The following is a 14,939-nucleotide window of genomic DNA, read 5'->3' on the forward strand; positions in this document are numbered from 1 at the left end:
GCAGAACACGGCTCTAACCCCTAGAGGGCGCAGTTTAGCAATGAAATACAGGAGAAGTCCATGTATGTGCTGTATCCAGGCTGTATATAAACAATGCAGAGCTGAGTTTGTAAATTTGCAGTGCCAAGTCATCATGTTATGATCACCTGCAGTCCTATGTAAGGCAACAGCTTACAGCAGCCTAAGGCCGGGTTCACACAATGTATTATGGCACGTAATGTGGTACGTAGACGGCGCGTGAGCTTTTGCGGGCTGTATACGCTCCCATTGTTTTCACCGTATACGCGGCGCTATTTTGCGGCCGTGATTTTGCGGTGGCCGCAAAATAGCGCCACGTATACGGTACCGGCTCCCATTGAAAACAATGGGAGCGTATACGGCCGGCAAAAGCTCCCGCGCCGTCTACGTACCACATTACGTGCCATAATACATTGTGTGAACCCGGCCTTTAAGGGTCAATGGCTAGAGTTGACAGGACTTCTTAGACCTTTATAGCAGATCACTATATTGTGTCGTAAATGTCTAATAGTCAGGTCCCACATCTTAAAGCAAGCGTTCCCTTAAACTGGAGCAGGACCTAAAAGGAACAGGGCTGGAAATGGATCTCCCAAATGATTAATAAGGGCCTCTTGACTTCCAATGCCCTTGGACCACTCTCTGCACCCTATATGACAATACTCCTCTATATAACATATGTATGTATTGAGTAGTTGCTCCTGACCCCTGCAAACAGTTAAAGGGGAAAGAGGGGGAAAGTATGTGAACCCTTTCCTTATTCAGGGCTCTAAATGCAAAGTTGACAACGCTGTAGGTTATGGTAGAAGTCATCCAGCTTTGACAAGCGGCACAATGAGCTTTGCCTGAAGCATCTGGTGCTGCGGAGTTCTGATATACAAAGCCACAGGCAGAATGTGTAAGCTAAAGAGATGTCCCAGGCTTTCATTCTGTCCCCGCTGTGTACTACGGCAGAGGACAAAGAGATAATGGAGCAGCCCCCTTATGCCGCATCTTGTGCAGGGATCAGCCCCAGACACCGTGCTGACTATACCGGCCCATTGTGGAGCTCTGTTTATCAGCAGGATCATCAGGGGAGCGTTTTGGAGATGAATGAACTGCTGACATCCCGCCGTACCCTCCGCTTTCATTACGAGAATGATTCAGCTGCACATGCAAAACACCAAAACTGTGTATGGAGAGAGCTGGGGCGAGAGTGATCCCTTCATTAACCTACAGGGGTGTGGATGACAAGCTATCAATGTAACTTAGAAGCCCTAGAGAGACGTTCCAATATGAGAAAAAAAAAAACGGATTATTTCATGGAGGTGCAAGGTTCACATGTAGCAGAGCTGGGTTGGTTGTTTAACTTTTCTGCACTAGTACAGTACATCCTTCGTATAGCGGACTGAATCGCAGTCCCATGTAAAGACACTGATCAGATAGCTGATGCTGGATAGGAGGAGCGTGCCCTGCCATATACGAGGCATACCCACCACTGGTGATAGGGTAGATAATGCCAGTTTTAATAAATCCGCCCCCATTGATACATCATATGTGACACAGGATTACAATTTTCCACTGCTACATTGACACCCCCCCCCACCGCAACTTCAAAGAAATTCTAATACTCTTGCTACTTACTTTTTGAGAGGCTAGATATTCCATGCCCCGGGCGACCTGGTAAGCACAAGAGACCAAATCCTTGAATGTGAGCTGCTCGGCTGGAATCTTGCAGGTATCAAATGAATAGTCCATCCCTGGAGGACGGCGAGCCCTTAGATACTCCCTCAGATTCCCTTTAGATGCATATTCCACCAAGACGTAGAGAGGACCTACAAGAAGTACAATAAATATGGTCAATACCTCAGCCGATCCCCATGTAGAGGATGTAAGATCCCATCAGCGAAAGGGAATTGGTGGAAAATGGCCATGATCCAAGTTGAGACACCGCAAGCCAAAAAATGCCCAAAAATGTTTGGTGTAAATTGGGCTAACAAGAGGTGTAACGTTAGACTACATTGTGTCAGGTTTATCATCCAGACACTGATAAATTTAAGACGGCCTAGTCTACTTTTGCATTGTCTAAGTTTTAGACAGTATTAGTACATCTGCCCTCTCTGGCTGAATCCAATGATTTTGGTTGGCCTTGCCAACCAATGTGTTTGGTGGTATCTACTTCTGTTCCACTCGTGATACAAGTCAACGGAGGTATGGATTTCAACATGTCTGATCCTTTAGTTCTTTAGAGAGAGATGACCAGCGTTGGCTTACTCTTCATCTCGTTGAGTACACAGGCATGCCCAATTGTGTTAGACGGGTTGGGGTCAGCAATAAGAACGGCCAATTGACATCTATCTAAACTCTATGGCCAACTTTACGTAGCGTGTCATTGCTCACTGCTTCCAAGTCCAGTTACATCTGTACAAGCGAACCTTTCAGCAGGAATGACTACTGCGCCCATCTACTCAGACATCACCCCTTTATGAGATGTTCCTGATTATATAGCTTCCTGGAGGAGAAGGAGGAAGGGAGGGGGGCACATATTTTCTGCACATTACTATCCTCACTTCAACAGGACTTGCTCTTTGGCAAGGAAACCCATGTTCTGCCACATTTTTCCTGAAGCCTGTGCCTCATCATGAAGCGGCTTCTGCCCAGACAGCCTAATTTATTACCCAAGTTATTTCATTGTGCAGGATGTTTTTTATTAGACATCATTTATCGAAGAGTAAAGTGGTTAGAATAAGTCCAAGCGGCCACCCTGGTAGTACAGGAAGAGGCCTAGGTCTGGGGCCAAATCTGTGTATCCTGTCTATAGTGCCACATTTATTGAGGAGCTGTCCTATATGGAGGGGTTGTCCAGAATTGGAAAAAACAAGGCTGTTTTCTTGGAAAACCAGTGCCACACATATTCAAAGGTTGTGGATGGTATTGCAGCTCAGCCCTGGAGATAAGCTGCAATACCAAAGATAGCCTGTGGACAGGTGTGGTGCGGTTTCTAAAATTAAAAAAAAAAGAAGTTATTTTTCTAATCTGTCCAGGCTGTCAGATTAGCAACAAGTCCTAAATTCATGGCAGATTTTGGAGCCAGCAACATTATTTGTGTCAATTTGATCACTTCATAGTATATGTAATGTGACCTTTCTTAAAGGCCATGACCTTCTCTTGAATAGTTGTGATTTATTCATGTAGATATCATGGTAATGGTTTACATCTAAATTCCCGATAGATCACTGAAGGTGAAAGAGAGAAGTTGATGCGCCATAGATCTATAGTACGATAATATCTCGGACAACAAAGTTTTTAGGTAAACCCACGCGTACAGCATGTATGCTATAGAAACGTACCATCTTGTGTGCAGGCACCCAGGAGATTGATGATATTTTTATGCTTTCCGATCATCTTCATCATTTCCATTTCAGACACCAGATCTGAGAGATCTTTATCAGTGGCATCATCTGCAAACCAGGCAAGACAGCAAAAGTTATATCTGGGCCATGAAGTAGAGAGTTACCGTATTTATCGGAATACATAATTTGGCTAAAGAAATTGCTATTAAATTAACCCTTCTCAAAAAATGAGGACATTTTACCACCTTCACCAGTACTAGTTCTTAGCAGCCGTTCCATTGATTCCAGCACAGTTGGAATTTTCTCTCTAGTCCCCATTGTTCCTGAGTAACATGCGCACTTAGGATCAGCTAGGATCAGAGGAAGTGATTTCGGCATTTTAAACCCTTAGTGGTCAATGCCAATACCAACTGTGGCATCTAAGGAATATGACAGAAGTAGGGAACTCTGTAGGCCCACTGATTCCCAACATGGGATGTCAATGGACTACCAAGGGCCATAACAAATGCTCTTAGGAATACCAAGTATGTCAAAGCATTATATGAAGTGCTCAAATGATCACAAGTTCGCGTCCTCTCGTAGGGACAAACGCACTGCCGGACCTGTACATAGTTACCATTCATACATTGGCACTCCAGATTTCTTGTTTACCAGTACCTTATATCTACGACTGGTATAAGGGCCCTATAGTTACAATCAACCCAAACACAAACTTACCTTTCAACATTTTCACAGCTACGGTTATGGCTTTGTTTGGTTTATCCTTATCAATGCCGATAGCTTCAGCCATGACGACTTGACCAAAGCATCCTTCACCCAATGGCTTTCCAAGTGTCAACCTACATCAAGAAAAAACAGACATGTAAAAAGTTGACTTGATAAAGCCTTTTCTTGCTCTTAAATCTCCAACAACATAAGTCTGAACTCACCGAGATCTTGATAATTCCCACTTGGGATCGGCCGGCAGTCCAAGTTCCGAAACGTTGGCCAACATTGTCCCGTCCGTGGAGGACAAGTGGGTAATTCTCACCAATGGGGTGTTGGAATTCATGGAAGAGTTGGACTCCAGAGACACCTGCTTAAATAAAGCAATAAAAAACTGTATTATTGTCAACTGTTGGGCTTATGAAAAAAGAAAACTAATAAAAAGGAGAAGGAGGAAAGTAAGGAGAAACATGAAGACGTCTAATGTGGTCTCTATTGGGCAGGAAGGGGTTTAGGTTTCTCTATTTTTCAAGCATTTCATTGCCATCAAAATGTAAATTGGATAAACTCATCACCATTTTTTTTTCTCTGGCTGGGAATACATTTAAATGTCATTACTATCATTATAATGAGCACCACAGCATGTTCGGGGAATTGCGCACCTCCAAGGTTACCGGGAAGGCAACAAACACATTGCAACATATGCTATCCAGCTCTGTTCTGGGGTGGGGGTATCTCAGCGTCTAAAACATTATATTGCTCTTTCATCTCATTCACTGTATGGGTAAAAGATCAAAATCCTTTACAAATACATGCAGCTCAGTCATGCACCCGCAAAAGAGGAGAAAGGAGACAGACATGTTATAAATACCACATGAAAGAAAATATGGAGGACTTAATGATTGAAGCACTCAAGGGAAATGTGATACAGGAGAGAAAATATAATATAGAAAAGCCAATTTTTCAGTGTAACGTGGGTATACAATATATTTTTTGGAAAGACGCCTCATACATTACAAGAGAGCGTTGCATCAGAATAATTCACTTAGCTGATAGAAGCCTTCTGGCATTGAGCGCCAAGTGGGAACTTGAAAAGGAAGCCTTAAAAGGAAGTCTTTGGAGAATATCTAGGTCTAAGTATAATGCACCTTGGTAAATGTTTAACTGTATAATATGTTCTTCCTATTGTGAAGACCTACAGTTGTTCTGCTGCCAATGGAACAAAGCCATTTCCATGAGAACACTGGCCAACTTTCCTCGATACTTCAGTGTGGAGTTAGGGATGTATTTTTCACGGCCACTGGTGGTAGTGGGATGTGACCACTGTACTGTACTATATCCCTTTGGGATTTTAAGCTAGCCCTGTTTTAGGATTCATATGATGATCAGCCTTGGAACATGAACCAGTATGGGAAAACCTTTTAAGAATTCAAGAAGGTAAAACTTTATGGGGCTTCAATATGGCCAACATTTGCCCCAGTTGTCAATTACAATTAAGTTATGGCCATGTGTTGTGTTTCAACGCTAGAAGACAGTGGCTAAATGGGCTTTAGACGACCTAGATTTTGCTTGTATAACACAATATTAGGTAGTAGAAACCAAAGAACAGAAAACTTTGTGAAGAAAGATCATACCATGCTTGTAGTTACGCATGCAGGAACCACAGAACCCAAGTGTAGGATCATGCATCATAAGACGACGGAGATTATGGGTATTCGACAATGCATGGCACAGGGTAGAAGATTGTAGAGTATTAAGTGAACACAAAGCTTGCAACATAGGGTAAGACAAAGTTCAACTGAACCTAAGAGTCCACCTATAGATGACGTGATGGTACTAGAAGTTCTAAAACTGGAGAGGTATGGGTTACTTCTACGTAATACAGGTTTTTAGTTTAATAATAGACATAGAAGCTCTTCGTTTTTCAGAGGTGATTATGATCGTATTGACTCTTAACATTGGTGATGGTTTTAACAGACATGTCCTAAGTGGAGGGGGAAGGTGTATGGTTGCCAGACTTACAAGTGCACCACCACTGGTCAGAAGCCATCCAAAAGTAAGTGCACTATACAACCAATATAAAAGGGGTACGAAATGTGAGAAGATAGAGGGAAGAACACCAATAGTAATCTTGTATCTACTTTCTGTTACCTGTCGTTTCAGTGGGAATTTGGAGACCTTTTGCACCGTTGGTGTGTTCATTGCCTTCTTGGAAGTGCTCTTCATCCGGTAGGTGACCGTCATGATAATAACCACCAAGAAGAAAACAATGGTTGCAGTCACCACAACTAGGACACTGGCTGAGTTGGATGGAGTGGCTTCTACTTTAACAACTGGTTCTATTGGGATGGAAAAAAATATTCTTAAGCTTGGGAAAGTTACAAAAAGAAGAAGTGAACAGATGAGTCTGCACATATGTGTTATGAAATATTTAGGTCATATCAAACTACACTATATATCATATCCAGAAGGTTCAGTGCCAGAAAAAATTCTGTATGGATTTGAAGCCCAATTGTCCTACATAAAGGACCCATCAGTTATAATCACTAGAGGTGAATGTTGAAAAGGGACAGTAATCTGTATATAAACCCAAATCCAATATCAAAATGATAAAAATCTCATCCCTGATCTGGTTTCCGATGGAATCAGTGCATGTCGCATGGAACTGAAGAACTCCATCATACACCTCCTCTCAGGAGCAAACCAAACCTATACACTAGAATATGCTTAGTTTGGAGTGTTCACCAACTGCAGCTCTTTGCATCCTTCAACAGATGCTGTTAAACAGATTCTGGCACAGACAGATTTTTGTCTAGTCCCCGCCATTCCTGAGCAATGACTACTGTTCGTTCCAGCAGCCGATATGCTAATTAGGCTCTATCAGGTGGGCAGTCATGGTTTGGAATAGACTACTGGGACGGCCCACCTGTCAGTAGAAAGCCCAATAGCGTTCAACAGTACCAGGAATCAGTGCAGTACCTACTGAAGGATACAAAGAGTAGGTGTTCGTGGTGAAAGGTCCTCTTAAAATTACCTGTGATTGTAGGGGTTATACCTAATACATTTATAGAGCAAGACAGAAACACAGTAAAATATATACTATTACATGTAAAACACTGGTCTAATACATCAGATGTACTGTATGTCCACAATCATTGAAATGAGAGCAGAGGCATGCCATAGCATATGTGACACAGAAGCAAAGGGCAATGGAACCCAACACCATGATTTATTCAGTGGACACAGAGTTAATCTAAAATACTTACATCATCATCATCATCATCATCATAAAGGTCAATCAAGTAAGAAAAATGTACAGAAATGCCAAACAAAATTACACAAAATCATGTAAAAAGAAAAACCCAAAAAGTTTCCATGGGCAACTCTAAGGGTTTAAACTGGACTTGTTTCTACCCTTGAACCCAATGCATATGGACACTGGTCATATGACTTACCATATGGGTATATAATAGAATCAGACAATCAAAAATAAATTGATGGAACTTTGTTTGGCATTTCTTGGGTACACGGAAAGAATCACCGAAAAGAAGCGAGAGGGAATACCTGGTAGAACGGTCAGCCAAGCAGTGTGATGTGAATAGCCAATAGAATTCCCAGCCAGACAGGTATACTCCCCAGCATCCTCAAAAGACACATTGCGCAAAACGAGAACCTCAATATCCTTATCCGAGGAGTATACACCCGTAGGCTAAAAAAAGAATGGAAAGAAATAACACTAAAAACAGAACACACAGAGGAAATGAGAGGAAAATAAAATAACACCAATGAAAACTAATGCAAGAAAGCCAGAATCCCAGCAGGAGGCTGAAAATTGGAAGAAGGACCAAAAGCAGCTTAACACCTGTAGGAGAAAAAGAAGAGGCCAGAACCCTTCACCAGGCTTTCTACCATTTGTCCCACCATCATGGCATGCAAGTGAATATGAACTGAAAAATGGACCCACAACACAGCGTAAACAATGGAAGTTCTGTATGGAACACAACCTAAAAAAGGTTTTTGAGGTTGATCAATACTACTACATGGTTCAGGAACACAGAGGTTGTTAGCCAAGTCCATCTTAGTCGAGAATGAAATCTTCTCAAGGAACAAGCAATGGACAACTTTGGCCATTTTGGAGTGTATCCAAAATGTTTTTTTTTTGTTGGGCTGGTATTAACACTATATCTTAGCAACTTGTGAGGCAGTAAACTCGTGAAGAACATCTGACCACAGTGATTTTTGTGACTCACTTGTGGGTAGACCAATTATGTACATAGATTAATCCTACATAACGGTTGCCATTATGGTGGTCAACAACTCCATTCGAGTTTATCTACAATTGTCACAACTTGCTATGAAGCAGAACTTTTTTTATTTTTTGGCCTACATTACTGCTGGTTGTGGGTTTCTTTTTCATTTCAATCTCTTGATCTTGAGGGACGTAATTACCAATGGTGGTGGAAACACCAAATCTTAAGCAACCAAAGACCCAAGAATATTCAAGACATTTCCGGACAGCTTGAAAACTCATTAAAACCTTGAGTCTATGGTTTTACCTGCTGTTGGATCGCAAATGTTGAGCCAAAATGCGGCTTCGGCTATGCCGATGAAATTGTTGGCTCTACATATATATTCTCCTTCATCGTTTTCTGTCACATTGTACAGATTTAAGACAACATCAGCTTCTGAATTATTGCTTATCCATGTCTGCAGGGACAGCAAACACTCATACTTCAGAATATGGCTTCAAACTTCGAGCAATCATCACGAAAGAAATACAATAATCCTGGTCAATGGCGCCTTATATTTAGGAAAACCTTATTTTACCCATTGGTTACTCTTGGTAGCTAACCACAAGATGGGACTCCACATGGGAGTCTGGACCATTGTACCTAATTGCAAATCCTTCCAGAAGTCAATGGAAATCTTGGCCAATGGATATATTTAATTTGTGGCCATTCATATCTTTAAGACAATTTGTGGGTTAAAAGTGGGTTAAAAGGCTCCCTTCACCCCCCAACTATGGACATCAGATGCCCATAATTAGGGTTGAGCCGATCTTGAGATTTCAAGATCGATTTTAAAATCCGATCTCCAATCATTTTCCAGCCGATGTCGATCCCGATCTCGATCGTAATCTGATCTTTTCCGATCCCGATCCTCAACCCTAGTCAATGCTTCTCTATGGGAAAAGTCACTTTTAGGGCCGATCTTGAGATAACCTCCGATCTCGATCCCACTGGAAAAGATCGGGTCGGAATTCCGATCTCGATCGTGAAATTTACTCGATCGCCGATCAGAATCCAATCTTTTCCGATCCCGATCGCTGAACCCTACCCATAATGCAATCCAATATTCAGACCCTGCCAATGTGAACAGAGCATGAAAATACAAGAAGTAGGAAGACAACACAAGCCTAGGATTCAAAAAGAAAAAAAAAAAAAAAAAAAAAACCCTCAAAATACTTCTATTTAGACAAGTAATGACAAACTTTTTGCAGTAGCGCAAGTCATTATTTCAGAGTGAGTCAAGTTACTGCATAGAATTAACATAATGTCACGGCTGAGTGAGATGAGAAGCTACATTTATCCTCCCACCCCGACTGACATGACAGTCAATGACTCAGTTATTGTGTTTTGGAAAGGAATTGCTAATCTTGAATGATTTTTCAGGTTAGTCACTCTAATCTGGCAGATTCTTCTTGAGGACGTCTTATTCATCCTAGATAGACCCACAATTGCTCTCGACTGAGCCTGGCACAATAGATGGATGGAGTTAAAAATAAAATCAGTAAATAGCATGTAGTCTACATAAAGTATATATTGGAGAATTCGGGAAGGATTGTCATACATAATATAATGAATGTTATAACCTGGGGTGTAGTGAACAGCGACCGGATTGTATAAATGGTGCAAATTGGCCCCCAATTTACAAAATCTTATAATATATCACCATCGTAGAGTAATACCAACAAAACACTATGTGGTTAGGTCTGATAGGTGGGTTCCCATCTACGTGGAGAAGAGAAGTCCCATGAAGCCTGATCTGACATCTACCACATGTAGATAAAGCTTGGAATGGGAAGTTGGAATGGGTCAAGGGGACAGATATTGTAAAGTGACAAATAGACTTTGATTAGCTCAATGCACCTTCCAACGGTAGAGATCTGGATACGGTGATAGCCCTCATGTATATTAATTTTTTATGGAGGACTCTTTCAAAAACAGACTTGGCATAGACCACCATCTCACGACTTTGGATACCTTGAAAGGTGACTTGGTATAAAGAATACCCATGTTAGATCTACTACAGCTAGTTGTTATACGTGAGAGTTGGAGACCTCCTAAACCTCCTAGACCTCGTTCTTCAGAGGAGACATTGTATCTTGAGTGCAAGTTTCCATACAAGCCCTTACCCACTATGACTACTCCATTTTTCAGAAGACCACAAATGGTCAGACCAACAACTAATATTAAGAATCCTTGAGTCTCTCGAGATAGGGAGGATGGACCTCCTACATTATGGATCTCTGAATAGCAACCAAATCTGTATAAAACATTGAAACTCCACATAGTCCAAAGCTTACCTTTAGAACTGTGACATATGGATCTCCATCTTCTCCATATTTACTGCCATTCATTTCTATATGCCGTAGCCATTGTATGTGAGGCTGAGCATCGCTGTAAACCTTGCAGTGAAATTCCACATCGCTCCCAACTATGACTGTCTTATTGGCAGGTAACCCTGCCTGGAGTATGGGTCGGTGAGACGATCGCTCTAAAAAAAGGGACCATTAAACTGGTCAGTGTATACAACACTAGAGAAAGCTACCGTACAACAAAACACAGTTCTACCACTAAAATATGAAAACGACACAACACAAACAAGATTTGTAAGGTAGTTTGGGCAATACTTTTGGCAGGCCTCTTTACCTTTCATTGGACCTACATGAAAGCCTCTCGTCAATGTTGTTATACGTGAGAGCTGGAGACCTCCTAAACCTCGTTCTTCAGAGGAGACATTGTATCTTGCGAAAGTCATATACAAACATCTCTGAAGAACCTGTGTGCTGATCCAAGTCAGCTGCCAACAACTTAGCTATGCCCTACTTGCCTGGTACAGCTATTGGATATCTATTATATATTTGCCAAAAACTCAATTTCCTTCTCCTGCCTTTGCAGAAGGTACATAAACAGCACAACAAACAAACTAGGTATTGTAAGGTCCGTACACATACACAGAAGTCCTTCAATAAGAAGGGTCACACACAAAGACATCTTACTAAGGCTCATACATATGTATGGTGGGTTCATGAATCACGGTATAGACTTGAGGGCAATTTTTTGTAAATTCTGAGTCTCCGCACTTACCTAACACATCCAACTGATAGGTCTGTCGAATGGTTCCATACTTATTCTCCACCACACAAGTATAGTTGCCCTTGTCGGATGGGACCACGCTCTCCATGACCAGGCTCCACTGCTGATGGCGAAGCTTTAGAGAGAGTCAAGAAAACAAAAAAAAAAAGTCAATAACCATGGAATCGCGACACTAAGGCTAGAACTGTAATCTCCTTAAAGGGGTTGTCCCATCACAAGGATCCTATCTATACTGCTTGTTAATGTGGATGTAAGACTTTTCCTAAATACATTGCTTCAGCAAAACTGCTTTGTTTGTCCACCATCTTACTTTATTCAATTCATTGTTGACTTATCCTTACCCTTGACTTATCTGCTCACAAGTCAAGTGATGTATCTGCCTGCTGTCAGGGGGGAGGGAAGAGGGGCTAAGTGCACGGGAGCAAGCCTGTGTTTCTAGCTATTCCTGTGTCTGCACCACGTGACCTAGCTTCCTGCTTTCAGATAGAGGAGCTGCTTTCATTTCTGAACTCGTCTTCTGTTCTCCCATTTATAAGGCTAGCTAATTCAATTGTGTTCATTATGGCAGAGTGAGGCAGTCTCTGTATGTAACACAGAATGGAGTTGCTCCTGCCTGTACTTTATAGTCCAATATTGTGCATATAGTGTTATTTGAGGACCTTTGATGACATCACAGGCCCTTCAGCTGCCCCATAGGATCACGCTATGTGGTGGGCAGAGCTACACGCTAATTTGGGGGTGGAGCTAAACAGCAGGTTGCATGTGAAACCCCGCCCACCCAATAACGCAAGAAACCAGGAAGAAAGAAGATTTTACAGCAGTGAAGACTGGCGAGTATGCAACGTGGGAATACCCCTTTAATACCATTTTGCGTTTGGTTCTCCTGGCCAGATTGTTTTTCACCAATTATGGTGGCCATGAAATTTTGCTAAAATTTTTGGTTGAACCTTACCAGTAATGTAATGGATATGGTGGGCCACAGACCTTATATTTTTGGCAGATCCTACCAAAACGGATGGGAAGTTTTGAAAAATATCAGATTGGAGTAAGCTCTTGCATAGGTGTAAGATTTTACAATATTTTTTAAGTATTTTGAAGACTGAGTGAACAATAAAAGTCTATTTCACCCTTCTCCGACACCTTCACTCTGAAAAAGTTGAAAGCAGAGCAATCTCTAAGCCCTCGCTAACCGGCGCAGACATCACAAAACTCTGAATTTTTCCGTGAGTCAGTCTATAGCTGGAATTCTCCAGAGTTTATTTTTTTTTCTGTCCTTCGTCTCTCCATGGAGACGGTTTTCGGTACACTCTCGATCCGTGGCTACACACAGGAGTCTGGGAAGAAATAATTGACCACTTTTTTCAGGGTCATTTAGTGTACGTACATTTACCATATAATAGAGATTCCAAGGAGGATTTAAGATGTTAAGGCTCTTTGTGAAATCTCTGATATAAAGTCATATGAAATTCTTGTACATGGTGATCACGTACTCAGGTTGGGGGATGGAGGGGAGGTTTTTTTTTTGTTTTTTTTTTACTTTGGCTGGAGAGTTTTGAAAATTTGAAATACAAAATTTGCAAGAGATAATTGACTTATGAACCCCTCCCATTCCAAACCATCCTGTGTTCCATCTGGTCTCTACTTCCTGTTCCTTTTCATGGCTACAGTGTTGACCCACCTCGGCAAACTATTGGATGGCTGGTCATTTGCCCAATTCCAAGAGCCTACTATTGACTTGGGAACAGCTGGAATTGGGACCGGAGAGGGTTTTTTAATTCTAACCCATCCCTTAAAAAATACTTATTAGACAGCCCCTTTAAGGGGAATAATAGGATATATACGCAACGTCACACTCTCAATCCATATATTTAGCGGATTCATGGGGAACGTAATACAAATTGGGGACTACTGTATATAGTTACACTTAAGTAAAGTGAAGTGCACAATGTTAAGAACCAGATTTGCCTGGTTACCCATTTAGGCTGCTCATTTTATCAGATACGGACATCAGAATAACATATACAAACAAGTCAAAGGAAAGTTTCCATTAGCATGTAATATATACGTACATGTCATATACAACTACACAATATCAAGAACATTCAGCCTTTTAACAAGCTCTATTGGACGGAGACAACGTGTTTATGTGTGAAAGGACCAGGCTCCAGTGCTCAGATTTCACACTATTCTCCCCACAATAAAGATTGTATCAGGCAGGGGGCTTGTGTCTGGAGCCTGTCACCACACGGCTAGTGAAGCAGTATGACTGGCGGCCCAAACTCTCAGACTTGGGGGGGGGGGGGATGTCAGAAGCTGAAAGTGCTGCGTTTTCTCCTGAAAAATACACATTTGTCTATTAGAAGGAGGACCCTGTAGTTTAATGTTACCGGGCAAATACCCTCATACTCTGTTATAGCCATTTCCATACATTTAAAGGGATGGTTCATGCATAATTGTAATGAGCACAAGAGATTCTGTTTATATCCAAAAGTTAAATAAAGTCATAACAATAAAAATAAAGTTGGTCAAGAATATTTTTGATCTGAATTATTAATATTATGTACACAATGGGAGGAGTCTTCTCCTGTGCTCACTGTTGCCCTCTGCTGGGTAGCACATGTTCAATTAGCCTCTAGAAGGAGTAGAGGAAGTGACAATTGGCCTCAGTGGTAACACTAGTCAAGACACTGGTTGCAATATTGAAGCACTGACTGGTTTAAAAAAAAAACCATATGTTCCCCTATCCAATTGGGATTGTATGATGTACAGTCCCGATTAAGGAGCCGGACCTCTTTTATCATTTGTAGGAATAGAGGACACTTACAAAATATCTCTCACTTTAGAGGAATTTGCCTTTCTATGCAATACAAAGCTGATAGGACTAGGATAAAGAGCTCCACTTCCTCTTCTCAGTCAGTGACTTCCACCTCCATCGGTCACATGGCCATACAGCAACGCAGTCTAGTTTAAATGAATGGGGCAGAGCTGTAATACCAAGCATAGCCACTATATAATGCACGGCGCTATGCTTGGAAAGGAGTGAAGAGACCACAGCAAGTTCGGGGCAATCCCTTTAAATACGGTAGGTAACATGTAATAGCTCATTTCTCCTGTGGCGGTGATGCAATAAAACCGGACACTTATTGCATCACTGAAGGTCAAAGCAAGAGTAACCCCTTTAAATGTTCCTTATGCCATTATTTCAATGATACTAAACCTCAAAATTGAATACAAGCCATTGCTCCCATGCTTTGCTGGGTTAGGGGAGAATGTCCTTCAAGGGAATGTCTTGTTAGAAATCCATAGCCCCATGTTCATGATTTTATCCCCTGTATCTCCCATTCCAAGACCCTCCAGAGACTTTTACTCCTGACTTTGGAGCTCCTCTGATTGGATGATATGTGAGAATTTGGTAAATTTAACACATTTTTCACAATTGGTGAGGTTTAGTGCTTGGTCTGATGATTAGTGCTCAGGACCAGCAGATAAGACGAGACACAGCTAAACT

The 14,939-nt window shown here is 41.6% G+C and overlaps 1 protein-coding gene across 4 annotated transcripts in view; it reads right to left on the reverse strand.

Moving 5' to 3' along the window:
• FGFR3 (fibroblast growth factor receptor 3) overlaps positions 1-14,939 on the reverse strand; it is a 67,850-nt gene that overhangs the window by 8,286 nt on the left and 44,625 nt on the right. Inside the window, exons 6-13 of one of the 4 annotated variants that reach the window (XM_075261117.1) lie at positions 11,423-11,546; positions 10,639-10,829; positions 8,609-8,759; positions 6,204-6,391; positions 4,277-4,422; positions 4,065-4,186; positions 3,345-3,455; positions 1,639-1,829 (exon numbers count right to left, since the gene is read on the reverse strand). In XM_075261117.1, the coding sequence (XP_075117218.1) occupies positions 1,639-1,829; positions 3,345-3,455; positions 4,065-4,186; positions 4,277-4,422; positions 6,204-6,391; positions 8,609-8,759; positions 10,639-10,829; positions 11,423-11,546 (1,224 nt within the window). Of the gene's footprint in view, positions 1-1,638; positions 1,830-3,344; positions 3,456-4,064; positions 4,187-4,276; positions 4,426-6,203; positions 6,392-7,616; positions 7,762-8,608; positions 8,760-10,638; positions 10,830-11,422; positions 11,547-14,939 lie in introns of all 4 variants that reach the window. The other 3 variants (XM_075261116.1, XM_075261119.1, XM_075261118.1) reach the window with 3 other exon arrangements.

This window comes from Leptodactylus fuscus, chromosome 1 (genome assembly GCF_031893055.1).
Source record: "Leptodactylus fuscus isolate aLepFus1 chromosome 1, aLepFus1.hap2, whole genome shotgun sequence".
Lineage (NCBI taxonomy): Eukaryota > Metazoa > Chordata > Amphibia > Anura > Leptodactylidae > Leptodactylus > Leptodactylus fuscus.